At 38.2% G+C, this 24,420-nt stretch overlaps 1 protein-coding gene across 1 annotated transcript in view; it reads left to right on the top strand.

Annotated features, from left to right (window-relative positions):
- The window catches only part of VPS50 (VPS50 subunit of EARP/GARPII complex), a 119,208-nt gene that overhangs the window by 85,141 nt on the left and 9,647 nt on the right, over positions 1-24,420 (top strand). Inside the window, exons 21-24 of the mRNA XM_008149054.3 lie at positions 7,812-7,933; positions 12,500-12,580; positions 23,083-23,231; positions 24,244-24,340. Of these exons, the coding sequence (XP_008147276.3) occupies positions 7,812-7,933; positions 12,500-12,580; positions 23,083-23,231; positions 24,244-24,340 (449 nt within the window). The remainder of the gene's footprint in view (positions 1-7,811; positions 7,934-12,499; positions 12,581-23,082; positions 23,232-24,243; positions 24,341-24,420) is intronic.

Here is a 24,420-nt window from a genome sequence, read left to right as displayed (position 1 = left end):
ACATTAGTATTAGTTATTTTCTCACGGTGATGCATGAAAATATTTAAAAATGAAAATACCTCAGGATACAAACAGAGTCCCTGACCTCCATGTCTCCTTCCTCAGAGAACACTACTCAGTTTCTCCTGTTTTCCTTGGGGAATATTAATATGCATTTACAAGTCGAGCCACCTTTCCTTTTGTTGTTGTTTTTGCTTGTTTCAAAAATTGGATCACACTATATATAGTGTTCTTCATCTGGCTTTTTTGACTTCAACTTTCTGAAGGTTACAGTTAAAATATCTTAAGATATTGCATGTCTTAGTATGCATAGAGCCCATTCTTTTTATGATTCTATTGTATAGATGTACCATTGATAAGTCCTTTATTTTTTAACATTTGTTTCAAGTTATTTGATGCTACAAACAATGCCCATCACAGAAAATATCCTTGAAATATCTTTGTCTGTTCAGATACAGCTGTAGGACAAATTCCTACAAATGTTTCCTCACACTAGATCATAGAGTTTATACATTTTCAGTTTTGGTGCACATTTTCAATTTATCAAGGAAGTTACTAAAGAACTTACTGCAGAGGTTCTGTTAGTTTATCCAACAGTGTAGGAGAGTATCGTCTCTCAGTCTCTCAGCCGTGTCATCCAACTTCAGGTGCTCGCCAGTCTGATGGGAAAAATGACATCTCATTCAAAATATATTTAATTTGAGTGAGTTTAAGCATCTTTTAATATACTTAAAAAGACATTTCTCTTTGTGAGCTACTTGTTCATATTAATTGCCCATTTTTAAATAAGGATATTATTATGGTTTAATTTCTATATTAAGGAAATTAGTCTTTTTCTGCCATGTGTATTGATTCACTCATTTTCAATCCAATAGATTTTCTTTTGAGCTACTAGTTTGTTTCAGGCACTCTGCTAGCTGTTGGGAATATAGTCATGCACAGGACATATTCTGTGTAGTTAAAGAGCCCAACATGGGAATAACATACAAAATAAAAGGGCCAACTCACTGGACAGCTCACACATCACCTGGCTTTGAAAGATGAATAGATTCTATTGCCTGTTAAAGGCATTCTAGACAGACTGAAAGAATAACATGTGCAGCCATGGTGTATTCACATAATACAGGTTAGTTTTCTGCATATGAGAAGCATGATGGGAAGTGAGGGACAGAAGCAGGGGAGATGTGGCAGGAAAGGTGGACAAGAACTGGATTTCAGATTGCATTATATAATGTCCCATGAAGCTTATGTAATGTTCTCTGGACATGAACTTATTAAGGGTTTTAAACAGGTGAAACACAAGCAGATTATTTCTTCTTCTTCTTCTTCTTCTTCTTCTTCTTCTTCTTCTTCTTCTTCTTCTTCTTCCTTCTTCCTTCTTCCTTCTTCCTTCTTCCTTCTTCCTTCTTCCTTCTTCCTTCTTCCTTCTTCCTTCTTCCTTCTTCCTTCTTCCTTCTTCCTTCTTCCTTCTTCCTTCTTCCTTCTTCCTTCTTCCTTCTTCCTTCTTCCTTTTTCCTCCTGCTTCTTCCTTATCACTCTGGCCACAATATAAATAAAGAAGAACCTGGGGAAGGTCAAAGGCTAGTTGGGAAGCTGTTGAAATCGCCCAGGCGAGAGATGTTGAGGACTCCAGTCTGCTTAAAGCGGTGGCCATTGTAATGGAGCAGTAGAGACATATTTGAGAGATTTTGGAAATATAGTGGACAGGATTGGAGAATTTGTGATGACAGATCATTCTTAAATTTTAGATTTGTGTGGCCAGTTATCCTATCACACCTAAAATAGGAAAGATGAGAGGGAGACCAAGTTGGGAACTGATGTTATGTTCGATTTTAGACATCTGGAGATAACCTGTGGGACATTTAAATAGAAATAGTCTATAGATACATGGATAGATAGATTTGGAGATCAGGGGAATAACCATGGTCAGGATACATATTTGGTATAAACTGAGTTAAACCCTGGTAGTAGATGAGTTTACCTTGATAGGGGATAAACTCACCGGGCAGAAGCCCATGAAGGAGGTTGGGAATCATGGTAGAGGCAGGAGACAAATTAGGAAGTAAAGAGGAGATCTTGAAAACCAAGAGATAAAAGCCTGTCACGAAGACCATGCTTTCTTGTTGTTGTTTTTTTATGATGATCTAAGCCAGTGACTCTTAAATCTTAGAGTCAAAATCCCCCTGGAAGGCTTGTTACCACAGGTTGTTGGACTTCACCCTGGAATATCTAAACTGGCAGGTCTTGGATGTAACCTGAGAACGTGAATTTTTACCAGGTTTCTAGGTGATATTAGTGCTGCTGATATAAGGACCAGTCTTTGAGAACCATGGGTTCCTTTCTGTGTTGTCCCATTTGAAAGGTAAACAGTGTGAGTTTAAATTACAGGGACTTTTTTATTGTATAACAGTCAGTTTAAGTGGTAGTTTGTTTTTTTATGAATGTAAGTAATTGTATCAATTGTTTTTAAAATGCTTATTTCAAATACTAGGGATCAAGTTATAGGGTCAATTAAATCCTAAGTACAATCTTATATAGAAGTACCACAATATATTTTATGTTTGTTTTAAAACTTTAAAATCTTGTTTTATGATTGAATTGAAAGTTGTTTTTTCAAGAAACTTAATATTTTTACCTGTGAAGTTTAAGGAAAATTTTATCATTGTTTAATTTAGATTACATTCCAATATTTGTTTCTCTAAAAATACTTATGTATATGAATTCATATTTTTAAACAGTTTCAAAACACTTTCTGTATTGATAGCTTTATATACAACATGGTATTTTGAAAGGATGATCCAAGAAGTGTCATCCCTCAGTATATGTTATAAAAAAATGATACTGAAAATTTGGGGGATGGAGTGAGGGCTAAGATACAATATTCAAATAACAGAATAAAAACTGGAAGCCAGGGACTTAGCTAACAGACCTGTTAATTTTTTATTCTGATCGTCACTTCATTGATCAATACATTTTTTCTAAATTGCTTGAGCTGCACTAGTTTTTCCTTCCTTTCCTTTGTGCCTCATTTATAGCATTTAAGTTTGCCTTTATGTGCTATTTATCTCTATTGCTGACCTTTCAACTTAGTGTGCTACAGTAAGAATAACAAACATCTTTCCAACTCAGAGTCTGTTCTTGTTCTTGCCCCATCAGATTGTCAGCTCTTACAGTTGAAGAGAGTTTGGGGTATCTTTGCAGTGTATAGAGCTCCCAGCCAAGTGCTTTTCGCTTTTGTAGGTGCCCAATATATGTTAGAGTGACAAACCTTAATTTTAAAAATCTTGAATATTGGAGAAACAGTTTTTCCTCCTCTCTTGTCATAGTCCACTGTGGATGGGAGAAATCATCCCCTCGCCCCCTACACACATACACACACACTTCCACTGCCTTCTCCTTATCTCTGTATGCCCTCCTCTGCATAGGAGTTGTGGCTCACGGAATTTCCCTAGGTCACCATTCTTGTGGTAACCATACTCCTCTCTCTGTGCCTCCTCCCCTGATGAACTGGTTAAGGCAGGCCCACTGTTCTTCCTCTTGGTTGTGGTCCTTGTCCATGCTGCTACTGGTTGGGTTCTTTGCCAGTCCCTCTGTATGTATCCTCCCCATGCATATGCAGGACTCATGGTCTAGACTTAGGATGAGAGAGTTTAAACAGTGCTTCCCTGGAAGCTTTTCCTCTTCCCCAGATTAGGTTAGGTTCCCTTCAAGTAACACTATTTACTTATCCCTTATTGTGTTCATTATAATTATAACTAGAGGCCCAGTGCACGACATTTGTGCACTGTAGGGGGAGGGGTCTCTCAGCCATGTCTGCGCCCTCTTGCAGTCTGGGACCCCTGCCTGCTGGCTTAGCAGGGAGCGGGCTGCAGGCGGACATCCTCCGAGAAGTCCTTAGTGCTACCACAGAGGCGGGAGAGGCTCCTGCTGTGAGCCCGGCTTCTGGCTGAGCAGCACTCCTCCTGTGGGAGCGCACTGACCACCAAGGGGGCAGCTCCTGCATTGAGCGTCTGTCCCCTGGTGGTCAGTGTGCGTCATAGCGACCAGGTTGTTCCCTCTTCGGTCAATTTGCATATTAGCCTTTTATTATATAGGATTATTTAAAAATAATAGCAATAGGTAAATTTCTTGCTCCCTTATTATATGCTCTGTAAATACTTCACATGCATTTTCTCATGAATTCTTCACAGTCCCCTTTTTTATGCACCAAACAATTAAAATCCAGAGATAAATAACTTGCCTGAGGTCACACAGCTGGTAAATGGTAGAGTCCAGCGTGTCTGATCCTAAAGCCAGCAAGCTCTTAACTTTCATGCTTCACAGCCTGTGGAGGGACAAAGGAACATGAATTCTGATCCCAGACAAAGTTCAAAGAGGTTATAAGGTTGGAGGCAGGAATAGGAACTTCTTGCAGCTGATGATTTGGAAAGAGATGGCTTTCTTGGTCATCTGGGCTATATAACAGAGAGCCTTCTTCAGTGCACCCAAAGCTTGCAGTGTCCACCCCTCTCACTGGGGCCCATAAGGAACATTGGAAAGGAAGAAAGGGAGGGCAGCATGCATCTGAACCACTTGAACCACATTTTTAAACTGGGAAGACTAACATCAGAGCCATGCTTTTATATATTTATCAAGGCAGTACATCTCATAGTAGCATTAAATAATAAAGAAGAGCTTGTAATGAAAAATGGCAGTCTCCACCCCATCACTCCTTGCCACCAGAATGGAGGCAATTCTTTGGTCTCTTTCTATGTATTTTTCTTCTAATTGTAATTGTCCAGAAAAGGGTAATGAGAGGTAAGTGTGTCCCATATGTGGACCTTCAGTTAATCTATTATTTTTCAGCCCCATTTCTTGCTCCTGTTCTCTTGCCGTACCTGCTGATTCCAAGCAGTGACCATCCTAGCTAATATCTCCCTCTGTGGTCCTCTTATGTTTTATTAATGTCTTTGCGTTTTTTCCATCAGCCTGCCCCCACTTACTGTCTGTCATCTAGTGTAGCAGTTGGGAAACCAGAATCTACAGGCCAAATCGTCTGGCTGCCTATTTTTGTAAATAAAGTTTTATCAGAATGCACCCCACTCTCTTGTTGCATTTTGCCTGTGGCTGCTATTGTGCTACGAATAGTTGAAAAGAGAGCAGCAGAGCGGAGTAGTTACCACAGAGACTCTGGCATGCAGAGCCTAACCTTTCTCCTCCGTGGTCTCTAAAGGAAAGGTTTGCCAACCCCTGGTCTAAAACATTTTTGAGATTTCTCATTTTCTGATAATCATACCTACCCACCTTTACCTCCTCACTCTCATCTCTTCATAGACATAGGCTTAATTCATCGTAAAGTTCTCCTTTAAATTCAGTAATGAAGAGGTACATAAGCTTCCTCAGGCTTCCAAACATTACTCTGCTCTCTTGAACTAGAAAGACAGAGTCCTCACTCTCATGCATTTTAATACACTGGTCATCTGCTTATTGGTGGCTACCATCCATGTATAATCATTTAAGGTGTGAGAGCAGGGACTCTGTTATTCCTTAGGTCTTATCACAAGGCCAAAGTACATAGTAAGCCTTCAAAGGTGTTGGTTACATGAATTGATTGATTGAATGAATATAGTTGTTTAAATTTGTTTTTTCAGAGTAGTGGGGAACATCTAGTTTTCATTCTGAATGCACATTTAAATGTTTTACCTATTAATTATTTTTATATTCTCCCTTAAGATTAATTATGTTAACAACTAGTGACCCGGTGCATGAAATTCGTGTACATTAGAAGGGAATTAATTAGAGGAAATATTTTAATATTGCTATTTGCCCTTTCTCTATAATAGAAGTGTCAGAGATGAAAGAAAATTAGTAAAATGTATATGAAAGTCTTTCTCCTGTCAGATCTGGGGTGCACCAAGGGAACCAGAGTCAAGTCCCTGCCCACCAACGTGTGCCTCAAAATCACGCGAGACCCAGATCCGGCCAGCCCCACCCCCATTGGGCTAGATCCAGACCTGGCTGTCCCCACCCCTATCAAGCCCCGTCGGATGGGGGGTGTGGGCTGAGGTCCCTTGGCCTGGTGCCGGGGCAGGGGGCGTGGCCTGAGGTCCCCTGTCAAGCCCCACCAGACAGGGGGGCACAGCCTCAGGTCCCTGCTGATTGCTCATTAAAGCTCATTATGGGAACTCAGCCTCTGCTGTGGGCGCAGCCATCTTGTGTTACAGAATCCCTGCCTCTGCTGTGGATGCAGCCATCTTGTTATGGCATGCTGTTCAATTTGCATATCCCCTCTTTATTAGATAAGATGCTTAATCTTATTATTAGGAATGGAAAGAAGCTTTTATTCTGGATATGTCCCAACCCAGATATTGGCATTCTTTCTCTTTCTACCTATTCGTCTCTCTTTTGCTTTTACAGGTTAAAGTAATGTAATGTAATACTTTTCCTTTTATTTTTCTTCACAGTGCCTTATTATTTTATGTGTAAATAGTTACAGTTTAATAAACTGCATGATTGTAGGCAATGAAATATCTGAATAGTGATCCATAATGTTCTAGGACCATATACTTCAAATATTTTTCAGTTGTGACTAATAAAAGAATGTCTGTGACATAATTGCAAAGATGACTCTGAAACAAAAGACTTATAAGTAGGAGGAAGAATAAAATCTAAGTTGAATGGTTTTTACTTTGCAATGTGTGTGTGGTGTGTGTTTCTCTTTCTGACCATCTGACTATTATTTATCATCTCATGTAAATTAAGACAGATGTACTGAGTTCTAAGTAATAAAGACATGGTTTTGATAGTAGACATTTCTATTAGAGTGAATTTGTCATTCTTTTCTATTGCCATTAATGTGTTTTCTCTTGAGTCATGGCATCTTCAATAGTACCAATTAAAATTTACAGCAGTGACATAAAGTGGAGCCAGCACTTGAATTATTTACTTATTTGGAAAGGAAGCAAATGGCCTGTTTTAACATCTTCTGTAGAAGAACATTTTTAATAGATATGCTTCTTTCCCTATTATTTTCCATAAAAAAGAAACACAGTTAGGGACTTTTGATTTGTTATTTGATTCAGCCCATCTCCCAGGCACCCTTCAAATACATTAACAAATTTATAAATGCATACATTTGGGGTTTTACTTTTTCTCTATAACTATATCATATGTTGAGAGGAAGGAGAATGGGATCCTGGCATCTTCCAAAGGAAGGAATGAGGAATATATGTTCTTGGCATTTTGAGAGTACCCAGCTCTTGAGTAATGTAGTGATAAAGAAATATTCCTGGCCTCTGACATAGGATTTCACAAGCCTACGATTTAGGGGAATGGGAAGTGCCTTCCATGTTCCCTTTTTCTTCTTGCCTTTTTACTTTTCCTGTTGTGTATACACTTATTAAAAAAAACACACCCACTTTTTCTCAAATACATTATCTTCTGTTTTATTATACCTAAACATTTTTGAAGCAATTATTTTAAGTGGCATCTCTAAGAAATGAGGAACTGTGTTGTATGTTTGCACAGTGTAATTTGTAAACAGTATAGGATTCCCATGAATATTTGACAGACAGTAAAAATAATGATGTAAAACATCTTTGTAGGTATTATTTATATCAGTGCTGTGCAATAGCACCTTCCAAGATGATATAACTGTTCTGTATCTTGCTGCCCAATACAGTAGTCACTAGCCACAGATGACTATTGAGTACTTGAAATGGGGCTAGTGTGGAATATATTTTATTTTAAAAAGTATTTTAGTAAATAATTTTTATTGTCACTTTATAATTATAAATAACCGATTTTAATTTTGATCTACTTTTTCTTTTCAGGTAAATATATGCAGATGATGAACATTCTCAAGCCAATTGCCTTTGATGTCATTCATTTCATGTCTCAGCTATTTGATTATTACTTATATGCAGTATATACCTTCTTTGGTCGGAATGATTCAGTAAGTGAACCTTTGAGGGGAAACTCTGATTGTTTTAAAATCTATTTATTTTTCAATGTAAAGATCAGTTCATGTCCTCTGTATAAAATACACAAATAGCATTATTTTGAAAATTATTCATCAAAAACCCAACAAAATTATTGATATCGGCTTTTTGCCTGCCTAATTGCCTTATTTATATGTTAATTTTAAGCTTTGATATGATAAACATATTGTATGTTATTCAGATTTTTGGCAGAAAAAATACAGCATCTGTTTCTAACCTCGACGTATTTTGGCAATGAAAAATGTGCAGGTTGCCTGGTTCAAATCTGGCCCAGTGCATAATTACCACATAGTAAATGAGATGTTTTAAATATTGGCTAACAGCCTTAGTAGGCACTACTACATTCAGAAGATAATGGAAAATATTTATTAAAATAATTGAAAATTTTTGAACTAAACCATCTGCCTGCCACAGAACTAATGTTTCTGCTCCTTCATTTTGTGTTTTCAAAGCTCTTATTGAGTTTGTCTTTTTCTACTCTTATGGAGAACAACACAGTATTTGGCATGTAACCGACCTGATATTTGGGAATTATTATGTGGTTCACCTAGATGTTTGATAGTTTTCTGTGCAAAAGCATACTGGTTCTATAAGCATATCATGATATTTTTAATAGACTTTATTTTGTACCTTTTTAAAATGTGAATTTTAATGGATAACTACATTCATCATGTAAATGTTCATATCTCTGCTGTGATTATAAATATATAAAAGATATGATCTTTTAATATGGCATCTGAATTTCCTGTGTTCTTAATTCTCCAAATGTTCCTTAGAAGGAATTCTAATATAATCAGAGACAAAGTGTTGATGAAGAATTTATGTTACTATAAAATATGTACTAATTCCTCACTGTGATTTTGGAAGCTCAGTATATAAATATTAAAGAAAAAAGATATTCTAGAATGTTAGCTAATTGTCAGAATCATTACGTCTTTTTTGATGAGCCTCCCTCTGTCACCGAAGTTATGCCTCTAGACTAGTGCTAGCCAAGAGAAATGTTGCCCTAATGGAATGTTCTGTATTTACACTGCCTAATATAGTAGCCACTAACCACATGTGGCTATTGAGTACCTGAAATGTGACTGGTGTGACTGAGGAACTGAAATTTAAGTTGTTTTTAATTTTCCCTACTTTATCTTTATATATAAACTAGAGGCCCGATGCACGAAATTCATGCAAGGGACTTGGCCCTCGCAGCCTCAGTGGCTGCCTCTGCCTTGGCCCTCGCAGCCTTGGCCCTCACAGCCCCTTCGTCTGGAAGGTCGTCTGGTCTAATTAGCATATTACGCCTTTATTATTATAGATAGCCACATGTGGCTAGTCACTGTCATATCAGATAGAAAAGTTCTAGATCCTTTTTCTATCAGATGCATTAAAATGGGGTCCTTTGGAAACTTTGGGGAACGAAATGCTTTTTAGACGTGGCTTTCTAGATACGTAATACTAGAAATTACAAAGGAAGTTTTTCAGGTGGAAGGAAAATGATACAATATGAAAATTTGGGTCCTCGGAAAAGAATGAAGAGCATTGGTAATAGAAACTACTTGGGGAAATCTAAAAAATATTTTTTATTTTTCCATTTAACTTTTTTATAATCCATATAGTTGTTTAAACTGAAATTCTAACATTGTTTTCTGGAGTTCATAATAAATGTATTACACATAACAACTATAATAGAGTATTAAGGGATATGGACTTATAAGATGGCAAGGTTTACATATATAATGCAGGGCATTGTAAACAGTAAATGGACTGTGAAATGTTAAGAATGTATATTATAATCCATAGGACAACAATGAAAAATAATACAAAGAACTTTAACTGTTTTGCCAACAAGAAAATTAAGTATAACTTAAAAAAAAATTATACAATCAGAAAAGGTAGGAAAGGAGGAACCAAGAAACTAAAAAGAGGTACCATATAATAGTAGATGTAAACCCAACCAATATTCACATTAAGTGTTAATGGACTAAACACTCAAATTAAAAGGCAGAGATGGTCAGAATGGATTAAAAACAAAGCCCATACTTTCTAACAAAAAACATACCTAGGTTGAAAGCATGCGAATTGTAAGGATATGCCATGTAAACAGTAATGATCAGATAAAATAAATTTGAAAACAAAATTTATTACCACAGATAGAGGGATTCATAATGATCTAAGGGTCAATTCAACTATTCAACTAGAAGACATAATGATAATAAATGTGAATGTGCCTAAGAACAGAGGTTCAAACAGATGAAGCAATAATTGACAGAATTCAAGAGAAAATGAAAGTCCCTGTCTGGGTAGCTTAGTCATCTATTGGAGGGTCAGGGCACATTCAAGAATCAACCAATGAATGAATAAATAAGTGGAACAACAAAAATTGATATCTCTCTCTCTCTCTCTCTCTCTCTCTCTCTCTCTCAAATCAATTAATAAAAATATTTCAAAGAGAAGATGAAAAAGACTTAATGATAGCTGAGATTTTCATACCACACAGCACTTAATAGAATAAGCAGACAGAAAGTCAGCTGCCTCCTAACTGTATCCTCATAAGGCCTTTTCTCTGTGTTCCCATGGAAAGAGACCAAGCTCCTTGGTGTCTCTTCTCATGATGGTACTAACCCCAGCATGGGAGCCCCACTCTCATCACCTCACCTGAATCTAATTATCTTCCAAAGGCCCCATCTCCAAGTAGCATTGCATTGGGGGTTAGAGCTTGAATATATGAATTGGGAGTGGAGGGGAACAACAGACATTCAGTCCATCACATGGAGTATCTGGCATTTGTATACATTGCTTGTGAAAATACAAAATGGTACAGCCACTTTGGAAAACAGTATGGCAGTACCTTGTATAGTTAAAAATATATTATATTAACCAGAAATGAAAAGAACTGAAAGTGTATGTCTACACAAAGGCTAGACATGAATATTCATAGTGGTATTATTCAAGTAGTCCAAACTGGAACCCAAATATTCATTGACTGGTGAATAAGTAAACAGACTGTGCTGTGTCCATATTATAGAATACTAATAAGCAGTAAAGGAGCAATAAATACTAATAGTCTTACAACATGGATGAATCTCAAAAGCATGCTAAACATAAGACTACATGCTGTATGATTCCATTTATATGGAATTTCAGAAAAGGCAAAACTACAAAGACAGAAAGCAGATCAGGGGTTAAGTAAGGGTGAGAGGATGAGGGAGGTGATGAAGTGCAAAAGGTTTGAGGACATTTTTAAAGCTGAGGGAACTCTTCTGGTATATCTTGATTGTGCTGGTTACAAAGCTGTATACAATTACCAAAATTCACTAAAAATTTAACTATATATAATACCTAACGAAAAAAGAAGAAAATGAATTGATGAAGTTATAATATCTAGCAAAAATAAGGTATTGTAAAATTACCATATAAAATTAGTTCATGTTTTACTATATGCCATTATACAACTAATTTCTCATTCTTGTATATCAGGAAGAGATAAGGAACAATAATATGTGTGTATGCTTGTGTACTTATACACACATATAATTTTTTTGTTGTTGTTGTTAATCCTTACTTGAGGATATTTTTCCATTGATTTTAGGGAGAGTGGAAGAGAGAGGGAAAGACAGAGAGAAACATCAGTGTGAGAGAAACACAATTGGTTGCCTCATGCATGAGCCCTGCAACCAAGGTACGTGCCCTTGACCAGAATAGAACCCAGGACCCTTTGGTCCACAGGCCGATGCTCTATCCACTGAGCCAAACCAGCTAGGGCAACACACACACATATAATTTTTATGAATCAGTTACTGAGACTATATATTTTATAGATCACTATTAATAACATTTTAAGTTTATTGGCTCATATAGAATACCTTAACATTTTTCCAGATGTCTATATGTATCTATGATCACCTTTAAATTAAATTTATATTCAATCAAATCAGCACTCAAGGAGCCAACTTTTCACTTATTAACAGTCAAGTCTCAATTCTCATTTATGTTCTTGTGTGAAGACTTTTATAAATGCTCTGGCTTTGTTGTAGTGAAGAGAATTCTATACTGTGAAATGTTTACTGAGCATAACAAAAATTTCATTAATTTTTGAATGAAGATTTAGGCTGTTTCTAATTTGTGTTAAAAAATCAATTAGCAACACTACACTAGTATGCTTCTTCAGACCATAACCAGTGTACTATTTGTCTTTAAGTGTTTAAAATATAAAGATTTTTAACTAAAAATAGTAACTTTTGGAAAGAAATTCTGGTGAACTCTATCCTGATAAATTCATTAGATTGATAGATGGTATTGTGACCTGTAAATAAATGCACATGTATAAACAGTTTCTTATTCCCTAAGGGCTAAGGTCTGAGTTCTTTGCTTGATGTTTTAGAACTTTTAATTGGCATTTGGAAACCCTCTGAAGGCTGAGTATCTGAGTGAAAACTCATCAGATGCTTCACTTTGCTTAATTTGAAGTTATGACATTTGCAAGATTATCTCCACACCTATTTAACATAACCTTTCCTTTTCTTTTCCAGTTGGAATCAACGGGACTAGGTCTTAGTAGTAGTAGACTAAGAACAACTTTAAACAGAATACAAGAGAGCCTCATTGATATGGTAAGTGATCATTTGGAATCAATTCTTTGGGATTATAGAAAATAGAAATTAGCCATCTAATCCACTGCATATAAATGTATGTCTATGTGTATGATGAGTGCCTAAGACTTACATTGAGTACTCAGAGGAAGTTAAGTGGAGGGTTCCTATAGTCTGATTGGAGAGTGAAAACTCGTACACATAGACGAAAATGACATTGGCTATACTTCCACTACAAGGTCAAAGAGAGGAAAGGTGTATGTGCATATTTCATGTCAGGATGACTAAAGGAGGAAGTGGGACCTGTGCTAGACTTTGATGAACAGGCCTGGGCTGCGTGGGAAAAAGAAGAAGGGCATTTAGATTAAGGTTCAGAGTCTGAGCAAGGGCCTTGAGGTGGGAGCAAGCCCAGAGTTTGGCAGGTCTTTGTGATGGGCACTGAAGAGTGGTGTTGCAGAGTGTTCAAGACCACTTTATAGATGGCCTTGAGATGCAAGTATGCTTTTAGTTGGCTGTCAGTGGGACGTCTGGATTCTTGACTGTGTCACACGATGAAATGCATGTTTAAGAAGATAGGTTAGGTCACCAAACAGGGCTGATGCTCTGTAGTGTTTAAGCTAGCATAAGCATCTAAAAGAAGAGCATCTTTTGCTTATGGTTGGTTACTGTAGCCAGAGATTTTTGCTGTTCACTATGTTTCTCTGCACTTATATTAACCCCAGGGTTCCCTGAATTATCCTTTATCCCTTCATCAACCTAAACAAGCAATTATTTTCCACTTTTCTTATATGCTCTGTATTATGTGCATACTTATGTTTTTATAAAACAATGTAATCATTTGGTCTTTTAAGGAATACTTTTGAAATAATTGTTCTATGCCAGGCATTTTTGTAGTGCTGGGAATTCATCAGTTTGTGCAAAAGATGTAATTCCTGTCTTCTTGGAACTTATATTTTATTGGGGCAGAGAGACAGATAAACAAATACATAATATAGTGTCAGATACAAGTGCTAAGAAGAAAATGAAGCAGAGTAACAGGGTGGTGATCTTTGAGCAGAGAGATGAATAAATTGTGAGTCATGTACCGTTATCTCAGGTGAGTGCAGGAAATAACCTGTATCCATTTCACCATCTTCCTTACCATTTGGACATCGTTTTGCCTTGCACATATTTGTAAATATGTAGATATGGAAAATATATGTATATTTTTCATAGCACTTTGGCACATAGCATTTCTTCAGTAATTGTTTGTAAAGTAAATGAATAAACTCCAAATTTGTGAGTTTCGTGTCTCCTGGCTTGTTTTCTTGGCCTTATCCATTTAATCCTAACCTTCATTTTCAGAGTCAAAGCTCCCCAGCCATCTTCTCTCTCTCTCTCTCTCTCTCTCTCTCTCTCTCTCTCTCTCTCTCTCTCTCTCTCTCTCTCTCTCTCGTCTTTCAATGTCCATTGGCTTTCAACCCCATTAGCCTTTATCTATGTTTTGATTTTGCTTCTCCTTGTTTGATACTTAGTATAACCTTTACCATTGGATCTTAGTCTGTTGCTGAAGTTTTTCTTGTTTCTTCCTAAGTGCCTCAAGATTGATGGACTGTAACTTACCATTAGAGTCATTCACTCTGATGTTTTTCTGTCATCTCTACTAGTGACTAACTTCTGATGGTCAAAGCACAGTTCCAGATTTGAACCTTAAGGCATGGATTTAATGCTTCCAATTTCACCATCCAGTGTATAACAAAATAGTGTGGCCATGTAAACAATGGGACCACATTAGGGTTTCTTTGAGACCAGCTGCCACCCATCTGCTGATAACAGTGTATCTGTGGAATCTGTCTGACTAGTTGTTTTTTTTTAATTTAATAAATCTTTATTGTTTAGATTATTAAAATTGTTCCTCTTTTATCCCTATAGCTCCCCTTCACCCGGTTCCCACCCCACCCTCTGCCCTTACCTCCCCCCCACTGTCCTCATCCATAGGTGTACACTTTTTGTCCAGTCTCTTCCCGCACCCCCACACCCCTTTCCCTCGAGAATTGTCAGTCCACTCCCTTTCTATGCCCCTGATTTTATTATATTCACCAGTTTATTCTGTTCTTCAGATTTTTTATTTACTTGATTTTTAGATTCACTTGTTGATAGACATGTATTTGTTGTTCATAATTTTTATCTTTACCTTTTTCTTCTTCTTCCTCTTCTTAAAGAATACCTTTCAGCATTTCATATAACACTGGTTTGGTGGTGATGAACTCCTTTAGCTTTTTCTTATCTGTGAAGCTCTTTATCTGCCCTTCAATTCTGAATGATAGCTTTGCTGGGTAGAGTAATCTTGGTTGTAGGTTCTTGCTATTCATCACTTTGAATATTTCTTGCCACTCCCTTCTGACCTGCATAGTTTCTGTTGAGAAATCAGCTGACAATCGTATGGGTGCTCCCTTGTAGGTAATTAACTGTTTTTCTCTTGCTGCTTTTGATATTCTCTCTTTGTCTTTTGCTCTTGGCATTTTAATTATGATGTGTCTTGGTGTGGTCCTCTTTGGATTCCTTTTGTTTGGGGTTCTGTGCGCTTCCTGGACTTGTAAGTCTATTTCTTTCACCCGGTGGGGGAAGTTTTCGGTCATTATTTCTTCAAATAGGTTTTCAGTATCTTGCTCTCTCTCTTCTTCTGGCACCCCCATAATTCTGATGTTGGTACACTTGAAGTTGTCCCAGAGGCTTCTTACACTATCTTCAAATTTTTTTATTCTTTTTTCTTTTTGCTTTTCCAGCTGAGTGTTTTTTGCTTCTTTGTATTTCAAATCTTAGACTTGATTCTTGCGGTCCTCTAGTCTGCTATTAGGTCTCTGTATAATATTTTTTATTTCAGTCAGTGTATGTTTAATTTCTAGTTGGTCCTTTTTCATATCCTCGAAGGTCTCGCTAAATTTATTGGCCTTTTCTAGGAAATTCTTGAAAAACCTTATAACCATGGTTTTGAACTCTATATCCAGTCTTTTGTTTTCCTCCATTTCTTTCATTTGTGATCTGTTCCTTTGTCTCCGCATTTTCGCTGCTTCCCTGAGTTGGTAGAGTAGCTTTGTGTGGTAGGTGTCCACTAGGGCACAGTGGCTCAGCCTCCCCAGTTACCTGAGGTGGACACTCTTGGTGCACCCCTTTGTGGACTGTGTGCTCAGCCTTGTTGTAGTTCAGTCTTGATTGTTGTGGGTATCACTGGGAGGAATTGACCTCCAGGCCAACTGGCTGTGAGGATCAGCTGTGTCTACGCTGGGAGAACTTCTGTGCTGGAGACACTCTTATGAGATAAGACTTGCAAAATTGCAAAAGCCTCTGTGCTCAGCTTGGATGGGGCAGTTTCAGGGCAGAGCAGACAGCCTTGGTTTCCTGTCAGCCCTGCCCTATGAGGCCCCTGGGTCTCAGTGTCCCTCGGTAATTGCTGCAAGCACTTCTGAGAGAAAGCCGCCCTCGAGTTTCGCCTGCTGCCAGACAGTCCCGTTTCTTCCTGAATGAGTTGGGGTTCCTGGAAACTTGCTCGGAACTGGAGTTCAGCACAGTCTGGAGTTTCCATCTCCCTCCCACTTTAGAAAGCCAGCCACACACTCAGCCTCCCATGCATTCAGCAATCAGTCCTCTCTGTGCACGCTCGCCTCCGGACCTTTGCCTCCGCAGCTCCCGAGTCTCAGTGTGCTTTCTTTTTTTCTGACAGTCCAGATTCCCCCCGAATGAGTCTGGTTTCCAAGCGTCTCGCTCAGGACTGGAGTTCAGTGCAGTCAGGAGCTTCCTTCTCCCTCCTGCTTTAGAAAGCCAGCCACGCACTCAACCGCCCGTCCTCTCCGTGTGCGAGTCTCCGTACCTCAGCCTTTTGCAGCTCCTCTGAGTCTCAATGTGCTTTCCCCTTTTCTTCTAGTTGTAGAATTTCCACTCAGCCAGCTTTCCTTTGGTTCTGGATGGTGTACGTTTTGTCTTTTAGTTGTAGTTTTGATATTGTTGTGCGAGGAAGCAGTCTGTGTGTTTACCTATGCCGCCATCTTGGTTTTCCGCTGTTTGACTAGTTGTATGTTCATTGGATAAATTTTCTCCTGAATGGGTAGTCAGATTTAGAAATGTGTTTTTAAAAACCAACTACCTTCCCAATAAATAAATATGCCTGTTTTTCTCTTTGGCATCTTTTCTTTTAAAGATACCTTTTCTTTACATATTTATTCTTCCCATCTCTTAAAGACAGCACCTTGAATCAGAAGACTGCAATGATTCCAGTTTGTAAGGCGAGCTGATCTTTGACTGGGCCTCTCCATGGTCCTTACTCCTTTGGAGGATAAGCCGCTACAACAGCAAATTTTGCAGCCTTTTTCATCTCATGGCACACATAAACGAATTGCTAAAATTCTGCAGCACACCAAAAAAATATATTTTTTGCCAACCTGACAAAAATTTAGGTGTAGTTTTGATTCATTCACATTAGACAGCTATTGTGTTGGCTGTTGTCATCTATTTATTTGACAATCTAAGGGAAAAGAGATCAGTGCCCCTGACTAAATAGTCAGGTATTGTGTGTCTTAAAAATTCTTATAGCACACCGATGGAAAATCGTTGCTGTACAGCAATTTTATTAGACATTTTTTCTGAAATATTCCATTAGTTTCCAGTGTTTTACATGTTAGATTATTACTCATACTGATAAGCATTGGTTTATTATTTTAGAAAATATATCTGTCATTTACTAGACCTTGATCTCAGGTTTTCACAAGCTGACATATTCTTTTTCTTCACTTCATTAAGTTGCATCTAGATTGGCAGAAAACATTAATTGATTTCTTGTTAGTCAATACATTGGTTTGTTATTAAAATATAGCCTAGTCAATCTGGAACCACTAGATTGAAGTAGTATTTTTCCTTCTATTTCTCTGTTAGTCAAAATTTTAATAAGTGCTTTTTTAGTAATTTTATTTTCTCCATATTTATCTTTAAGTTTTGCTTAGCTATAAAAAGCAAGTGGAACCCTTATCGTCTTAAAGATGCCACCTGAAATAATTTATCATATAAATGCAATGTAAACTAAGAAAATTTGCTTGACACATCAAGTAAAAGCCTAAGAAAATGGTTCTGATAGGGGAAGAGCAGGAAAGGGAGCTGGTATAGGTGATAATGGCACCAGAAATGTGAATTTCCCCCTGTCCACTTGGTGATGCTAACCATTAGCCAACTTTTAAGTCTTTGATAATAAAAATGTATTTTAAATTTGTGCAGAAAAGTTCATAAATATGAATTGTCTTAGTAGTAATAATTAGTGGCAGGAAAGGCTAAAAAATATGACTTTCACTGTGAGAATAAAGATTGATTAAGGTTTTATTTCTCAATGTCTTCAATAGGTTTTATATCCTCCCCTTATTTTACTGGTATAACTGAAACACTTATCTGTTTATTATACCATTATTTATGTCAGCTTGACATTTTTGTGATTCTCTTGCTCTCTTCAAGCATTATTTCCCTAAATGTAAACATAGAACTTTAGCCTTTAAGCAGATAATTACCGTAATTTTTATGCCTAAAATACCAGTGTTAACTGGAAGCAATGGAAGGCATCCTAATGGAAACCTTTTAAACTGGAGGGAACAATTCCAATTATCTCTACAAGAATGTTTTATGTGAAAGAGCTGTGTGAGTAAAGGGAGAACTCAACACATTTGAACTGGAGGTAGGTCAGGAGGTAGTTGGGTAAGTGCTTTTGATCTCTCCTGTGACACCCAAATACAAATTTCATTTCCCTCAGGCTTCAGATTAAATCCTTTCTTTGCCTCCCATCACCTTCTAGTTCCATCTCCCTCTTTTATCCTAGGTTAACCAGGTAGTATCTAAACTCAAGAAGCTTTTAACTTGATAAATATGTTGTATAGATGGTGATATCTGATCCTGAAAGAATGAAATTCAGAGGTTACTCTGCTGTTATAAATGCGTGGTATTCATGGTTACCCTGGACCTATTTTGAGTTTGAGATTGTGCATATTGGCAGAAAGTTCACATCAGTTTTTGTTAGTTTAATTACAAAATAATTTAAAAGAGTGCATGTTTGATGCTTAGAAGGAGACTTTGTTGTACTTGTAGAGCATAATACTCCAGATTTCTGCTCATACAATCACAAAAGGAAGCTTATCTGTGCTCATTTAACTTAGAGAATATGCATACATACAGAGTAGCTGTCAGCTTCTGACTGAATTTGTCCTTCTATTGGGAACTCATAACAATCCCCAGCAGCCCTTCCTGCCCTACGCTTCTGCTTGATACCATGTACTTTGGAATGATGCAGCCAAATCTATCTTGCTGGAGTTATCTTCTGTTATTACTAGTTTTACCCCATTGGGGCCACTTTGGCTAGCCTAGTCATATGGTCCAGGTGAGTTTTCTCTTGCCCCAATTCCTTTATTTGCTTTTCTTGTTTCAAGGTTTTAGGACTCCTTACCATTCTTTGACTTGCTCTGAGGTGAATATTCACAACTCTGAACTAAGAAAAAAAAAAATAGAGTGCTATAGGAGGTGTTGAAAATAGAAGACAAAGAGCTCTTTGATGAGTGGACAAGACTCAGGGGATGCACAATAGTTGGATAGCTATATTTATTGTTTTTCTTTCAAATTTTATTCTTTATTTTATTTTTTGGACAATTTTATGATACATCATCTGTATATTGCATTGTGTGTTCACCACCCAAAGTCAAATCTCCTTCCAATACCATACATTTGGCCCCTTTTACCCTTTTTACCCCTCCACCTCCTTTGCCTCTGGTAACCACCATACTGGTGTCTGTGAGCTTGTTCGTTCATTTGTTGTTCATGCTGATTTCCTAGGTACTTTGTGGAAGACTGATGGTCCCTTCTAGTGAAGGAGGCAGATAAGAATAGATGAATATCTCATTTAATGTCAGATTGTGAGAGTTACAAAGAACTAGGAAAGGGTAGAAAGAGGAGAAAAAGCATGTAATTTTATTTAGATAATCAGAGAAGGCCCCTTTGAGAAGATAACATTGAAATAGATCCCTGAAGAAATAGGGAAGTGAGCTACCTGGATGAGAATTCATTTATTCCACAAATGTTAATTTAGTGCCTGTTTATTGAACATGATGCCAGACACTGTTCTGGGAGTTAAAGGTATAATTTTGGTGGGGACGGGGGCACCAGACGAAACTCCCTACCCATGTGCAGCTTATTTTCTAGTAGGGAGAGGATGTTTTGGGGAAGAATGTTTTAGTTGAGGGAATATACAAAGACCTGAGGTAGGACCATAATTGGCATATTTCAGGAATAGCAAAGAGGCCAGTATAATTAGAGTGAAGAAAGCAAGAGGGTCCATGGTAGATGAAACCAGAGAGGTAGCCGGAGTCTAGGTTATGTAGAGCCCTTGGATTTACTTTAAGGAAGGCAGGAAGCCATTGAAGAGCTTTAAGCAGAATTGACATGATATCAATTAGTTAAAAGAGAAGTACCTTGGCTTCAGTGTGTAACAGTAAAAGAGAGAGATGAGGTAACTTGTACCAAAGAGTTAGTGGAGGAAGTAGTGAGACCTTAAAATCTGGACCCATCAAGATTTGTTGATGTGTAAGTGGTGTATGATACTGAGAGGAGCCAAGGATGACATCTGACTTCTGGAGAATGGAGGTGCCATTGTTGGAAATGGATAAGACTTTTAGAAGGGACATAATTGAGGAGGACACCAAGAGTTCACTTTCATATGTTAAATGTACTGAAGGTGAGAGCGGGGTCAGCACTAGCATGCAGATTTTGGGCTATTGGTATGTGGATGGCATTAGAACTGTGGGACGGGATGAAATTAACTGGGGAGTAGAATGTAAGTGAGAGAAGTCTAAGAACTGAACTGTGAGGCTCTTCGGTATTTGAAGGTCAGGGAGAGGAGGACGGACTAGCAAAGGAGTCTTCAAAGTGGCCCGTGGTGTAGGAGAAGACCAGGAGGGTGTGGTGACCTGGAGACGAAGGGAAGAAAGTTTTACAAGATCAGCCATGTAGAATGCTGCAGTGGGTTAAAGAACATGGATGTTCAGTACAGACTGTTGGATTTGGCCACAAGGAGGCCATTGGGAACCTTGATAACTATTTCTTTGAAGTGTGGCAGACAAAAGCCTGATTGGAATGGGCTTGAAAGAGAACAAAAGGAGAGGAAATGAAGACTCTTATCCTCACTGCTATCATCATCTCTGTTAATTAAACGAATGAGGGCTGCTAATGCCAGGAGTCGTGCCAAGGTCTTGAGTGACAAAGATGAAATCTGTCTCTATCCTCTGAGAACCCACAGTGAGGCAGGGGTAACTGATGCAGTGTAATTTATGCCACATACAGACAAATGTATATGTGTCGATAACTGACACAGGTAAAATACTAATTCTTCTTCTTCTTTTTTTAATCCTCACCCGAGGATATTTTTCCATTGAATTTTTTTTTTTTTTTTAATATATTTTATTGATTTTTTTACAGAGAGGAAGGGAGAGGGAGAGAGAGTTAGAAACATTGATCAGCTGCCTCCTGCACACCCCCTACTGGGGATGTGCCTGCAACTGAGGTACATGCCCTTGACCGGAATCGAACCTGGGACCCTTGAGTCCGCAGGCCGACGCTCTATCCACTGAGCCAAACCAGTTAGGGCGCCGTTGATTTTTAGAGAAAGTGGAAGAGAGAGGAACAGACAGAGAGAAACATCCATCTGAGAGGAACACATTGATTGGTTGTCTCCTGTACTCGTCCTGACCAGGCCCAGAGCTGGGGAGGAGCCTGCAACTGAGTTAAGTGTCCTCGACTGAAATCGAACCCAGGACCCTTTGGTCCCAGGTTGACGCTCTGAGCAAACCAGCTAGGGCACTAATTCTTGGGAGACTGAGAATGTTATAGAAAGGAGGTGAATATGAGCTCAGAATTAAAAACTGTGGAGGAGAGAGCCAGGCAGATGAAGGGAAGAGAGCTGGTTCAACAGGAGTGTCAATAGGACAGGTATAGCAAGTAGGCCAGTGTGGCTAGACCTGAAGGACAGGGAAGATTACCTGGAAATGAGGCTGGCCAGGTAGCTGGTGTCATTTGTAAAGGCATAATATCATGGCACAAGATTAGGCTTTCACCTGTACGGAATGAGTACTTTTAAGCAAGGGAGTGGTATGGTCACGTCTGCACTTTAGAAATATCACTTCTGTATTATAGAAAAGTAAGCCAGTTAAACCTGTGGACAGTGGAGTAGAAACAGGATACGCTAGTGGAAGAGATGCCTATGAGGGGCATTTAGAATAGTTCAGTTAGGAATGCTGTGGTCTTGGTCCTGATGAAGTAGTGACATGAGGAAGAAACAAAAGAGATAGGTGTTTGCTTAGTCGCAATGGAGGCGAGGAGGAAGGGGGTCATGAATGACTCCAGGGTTCCACACTTGGGCAGTCTGGAAGATGATGAGGAAGCATCCACCAGAATTAAACTACATAACACAAGCAACCAGTTGGTACCAAACAGTATGTAATTTTGTGGGTTGTGGGTTTTTTTTTAGGAGCGGGGTGCTTGTTTTCCTTTTAAGTAGAAGGAAATAAATAATGGAACTGCAACATTGATTAACTTGCATAGTTTCCTTATCCTGATTCTCTCTCTAGAGAAAGCACAGTTGTTCCCAAATAACTTTTAAATGCTAATTCAGTAATTAGAGATTGAAGAGAGACATTATCTTTAGAAGAAGATAGGATATAAAAAAGAACTAATGAAGAATAAAACCATTTTCTAATTTGAAGGGTTTTATAATGTTTCATTTTCATTTTGCTGAATTTATAAACTTAAGTTATACTCCCAGAGTCCTATGCATTTGATGTCCCTTTTATTCATACGGAAAATGTCGGCAATTTGTGACTATGTAATTGCTTTCAAAAGTAATCTAGATTTACATTTACACTTCAGATTTTTTTGTGTGTCTAATTTTTTGTGTCTAATTTTTTCTTTGAGGATCTTTAAAGCTCAACACTCCCTGCTTTGGGGGCATCCCTTTTATTTCCAGTAACCATCTTCCTTCTCATCAATAATCTGTCCCAGACTATTGGTTCTGTTTCAGTTTATAACATTCTAGGCCTGCTTTCTTGAGATTGTTTCAAAGTTACCTTGGTTAGACTTGGGTGTGAAATGGTTAATCACACCATAATTTTGATACTTATCAGCTTAGTCCTCAAGGGACAATTTCTTTTCCCTCATTTGTGAGTTCTTGAAGGGCATCTCACTGTTGTCTCTATGAAACATCTCTAGATGCACGAAGATTCCTTGTGTTGGCCAACTGTAGTTCATGCACAGGTTATAGTAGAGTTGGATCATTTTCACTTAGCATAAAAAGCAATGTTCCAGCAGTTAGAAAATACAAAGAGAGGGCGGGGGCGGGAGGGAGATCAAGAACTAAATGTAATTAATGCAAGCCTAAGAGTGTTTGAATTATAGTTCCAGTTTGGTAACATCACGTGGTTTATTGCTATTAGATTTGTTATTTCAGACTGCGTACGTATGTGCTGTATTTTCAGGAAGTTACAGCTGATCCTACTGCCACACTCACAGCAGCAGAAGAGAGAAAGGAGAAGGTCCCAAGCCCACACCTAAGTCACCTCGTGGTTTTGACCTCCGGGGACACATTATATGGGTTGGCTGAGAGAGTGGTAGCCACAGAATCCCTGTAAGTTGTTAAAAACAGTTACTTTACCATTGAATATTTAAGAAAGGCTATTAAAGCAAGCCTTGTATAATTAGACTTCTAGCTGTATATATCTTCCACTTCGAAATATCAATGTGTATTTCCGAGAAGTATACCCTAAAATAGATTACCAGTGGATTTTAAAACTGCATGTTTGGTTTTCGGTTACATAAATGGAAGGAGGGAAATCTTTTAAGTTTCAGTCTTTAGCAACGTGATCAGTGCTTTAAGTAAAACTTTAAAAGATATTCTAGTGTACTTTCTATTTTCCTATCGAATTGTGGTTCTGGAGAAACTAGTTACGTTGTCAGTTCAGTGTTAAATGTAGTCGACCCTTGACATCCGCAAGAGTACATCCTGACCTTTATAAATCCCCCAGGTTTTAATACAACTGAAGCATATAACTTCTCCCATAAAATGTAGTCAATTCTAACTTAAGGAATTTTGTGTTCATAACAAAAAATAGAGAAAAACAGTGCAGCTACCAGCCGTCTTCCAACCGGGGGCCTCTGACTCCGACACCCCTGCCTCCTGGCCTGAAGCTTACATGTGTGTCTCAGTCGAGTTCCTTTGTTACATGTTATGAATGTTGGGTAACTTCTGATAAGTGTCAGATGTTAAATCTGTGAATTCAGGGGTCTGTTGTATATAATTAAATGGGATCTTTAAAAGAAATCCTTTCAAATCTTTCTCCAATGTTTTGTGTTATCTGTGCTCATATCTTAACATGCAAAGCAGCATAACGACACCTTTGTGTCCAAATTAGCTCCCTTGAAGTCACCGTTCTTCCACCTCAATTCACATTCAATGATAAGTTGAGCTTTCATTTTTATGTAGAATGTAAATGAGCATGTCAAGAGGTAGTTCACTAAAGTGGAAAATAATTTTAATTGTTAAAGTTTTGCTTAGAGATCTTAAAGACTACTTCTACAAAAATACTGGCAGGCTCTAACTCTGTGCTTCCTTTACAAGGCGGGTTATTTGTTTCCTTTAGGGTATTCTTGGCTGAACAATTTGAGTTCCTTCAGCCCCATCTGGATGCTGTGATGCCTGCAGTCAAAAAGCCCTTCCTTCAGCAATTCTATTCTCAGGTCAGAGATGGGTCTCGGGTGTCATTTCAACTGGGAGCCAGAGAGGACTCTCACACATTAGTTAGGGGTTTTGTTTCGCT

Source organism: Eptesicus fuscus, chromosome 14, assembly GCF_027574615.1.
Source record: "Eptesicus fuscus isolate TK198812 chromosome 14, DD_ASM_mEF_20220401, whole genome shotgun sequence".
Lineage (NCBI taxonomy): Eukaryota > Metazoa > Chordata > Mammalia > Chiroptera > Vespertilionidae > Eptesicus > Eptesicus fuscus.
The sequence above is the reverse complement of the archived record's forward strand: the minus strand, read 5'-3'. Positions and strand labels throughout refer to the sequence as shown.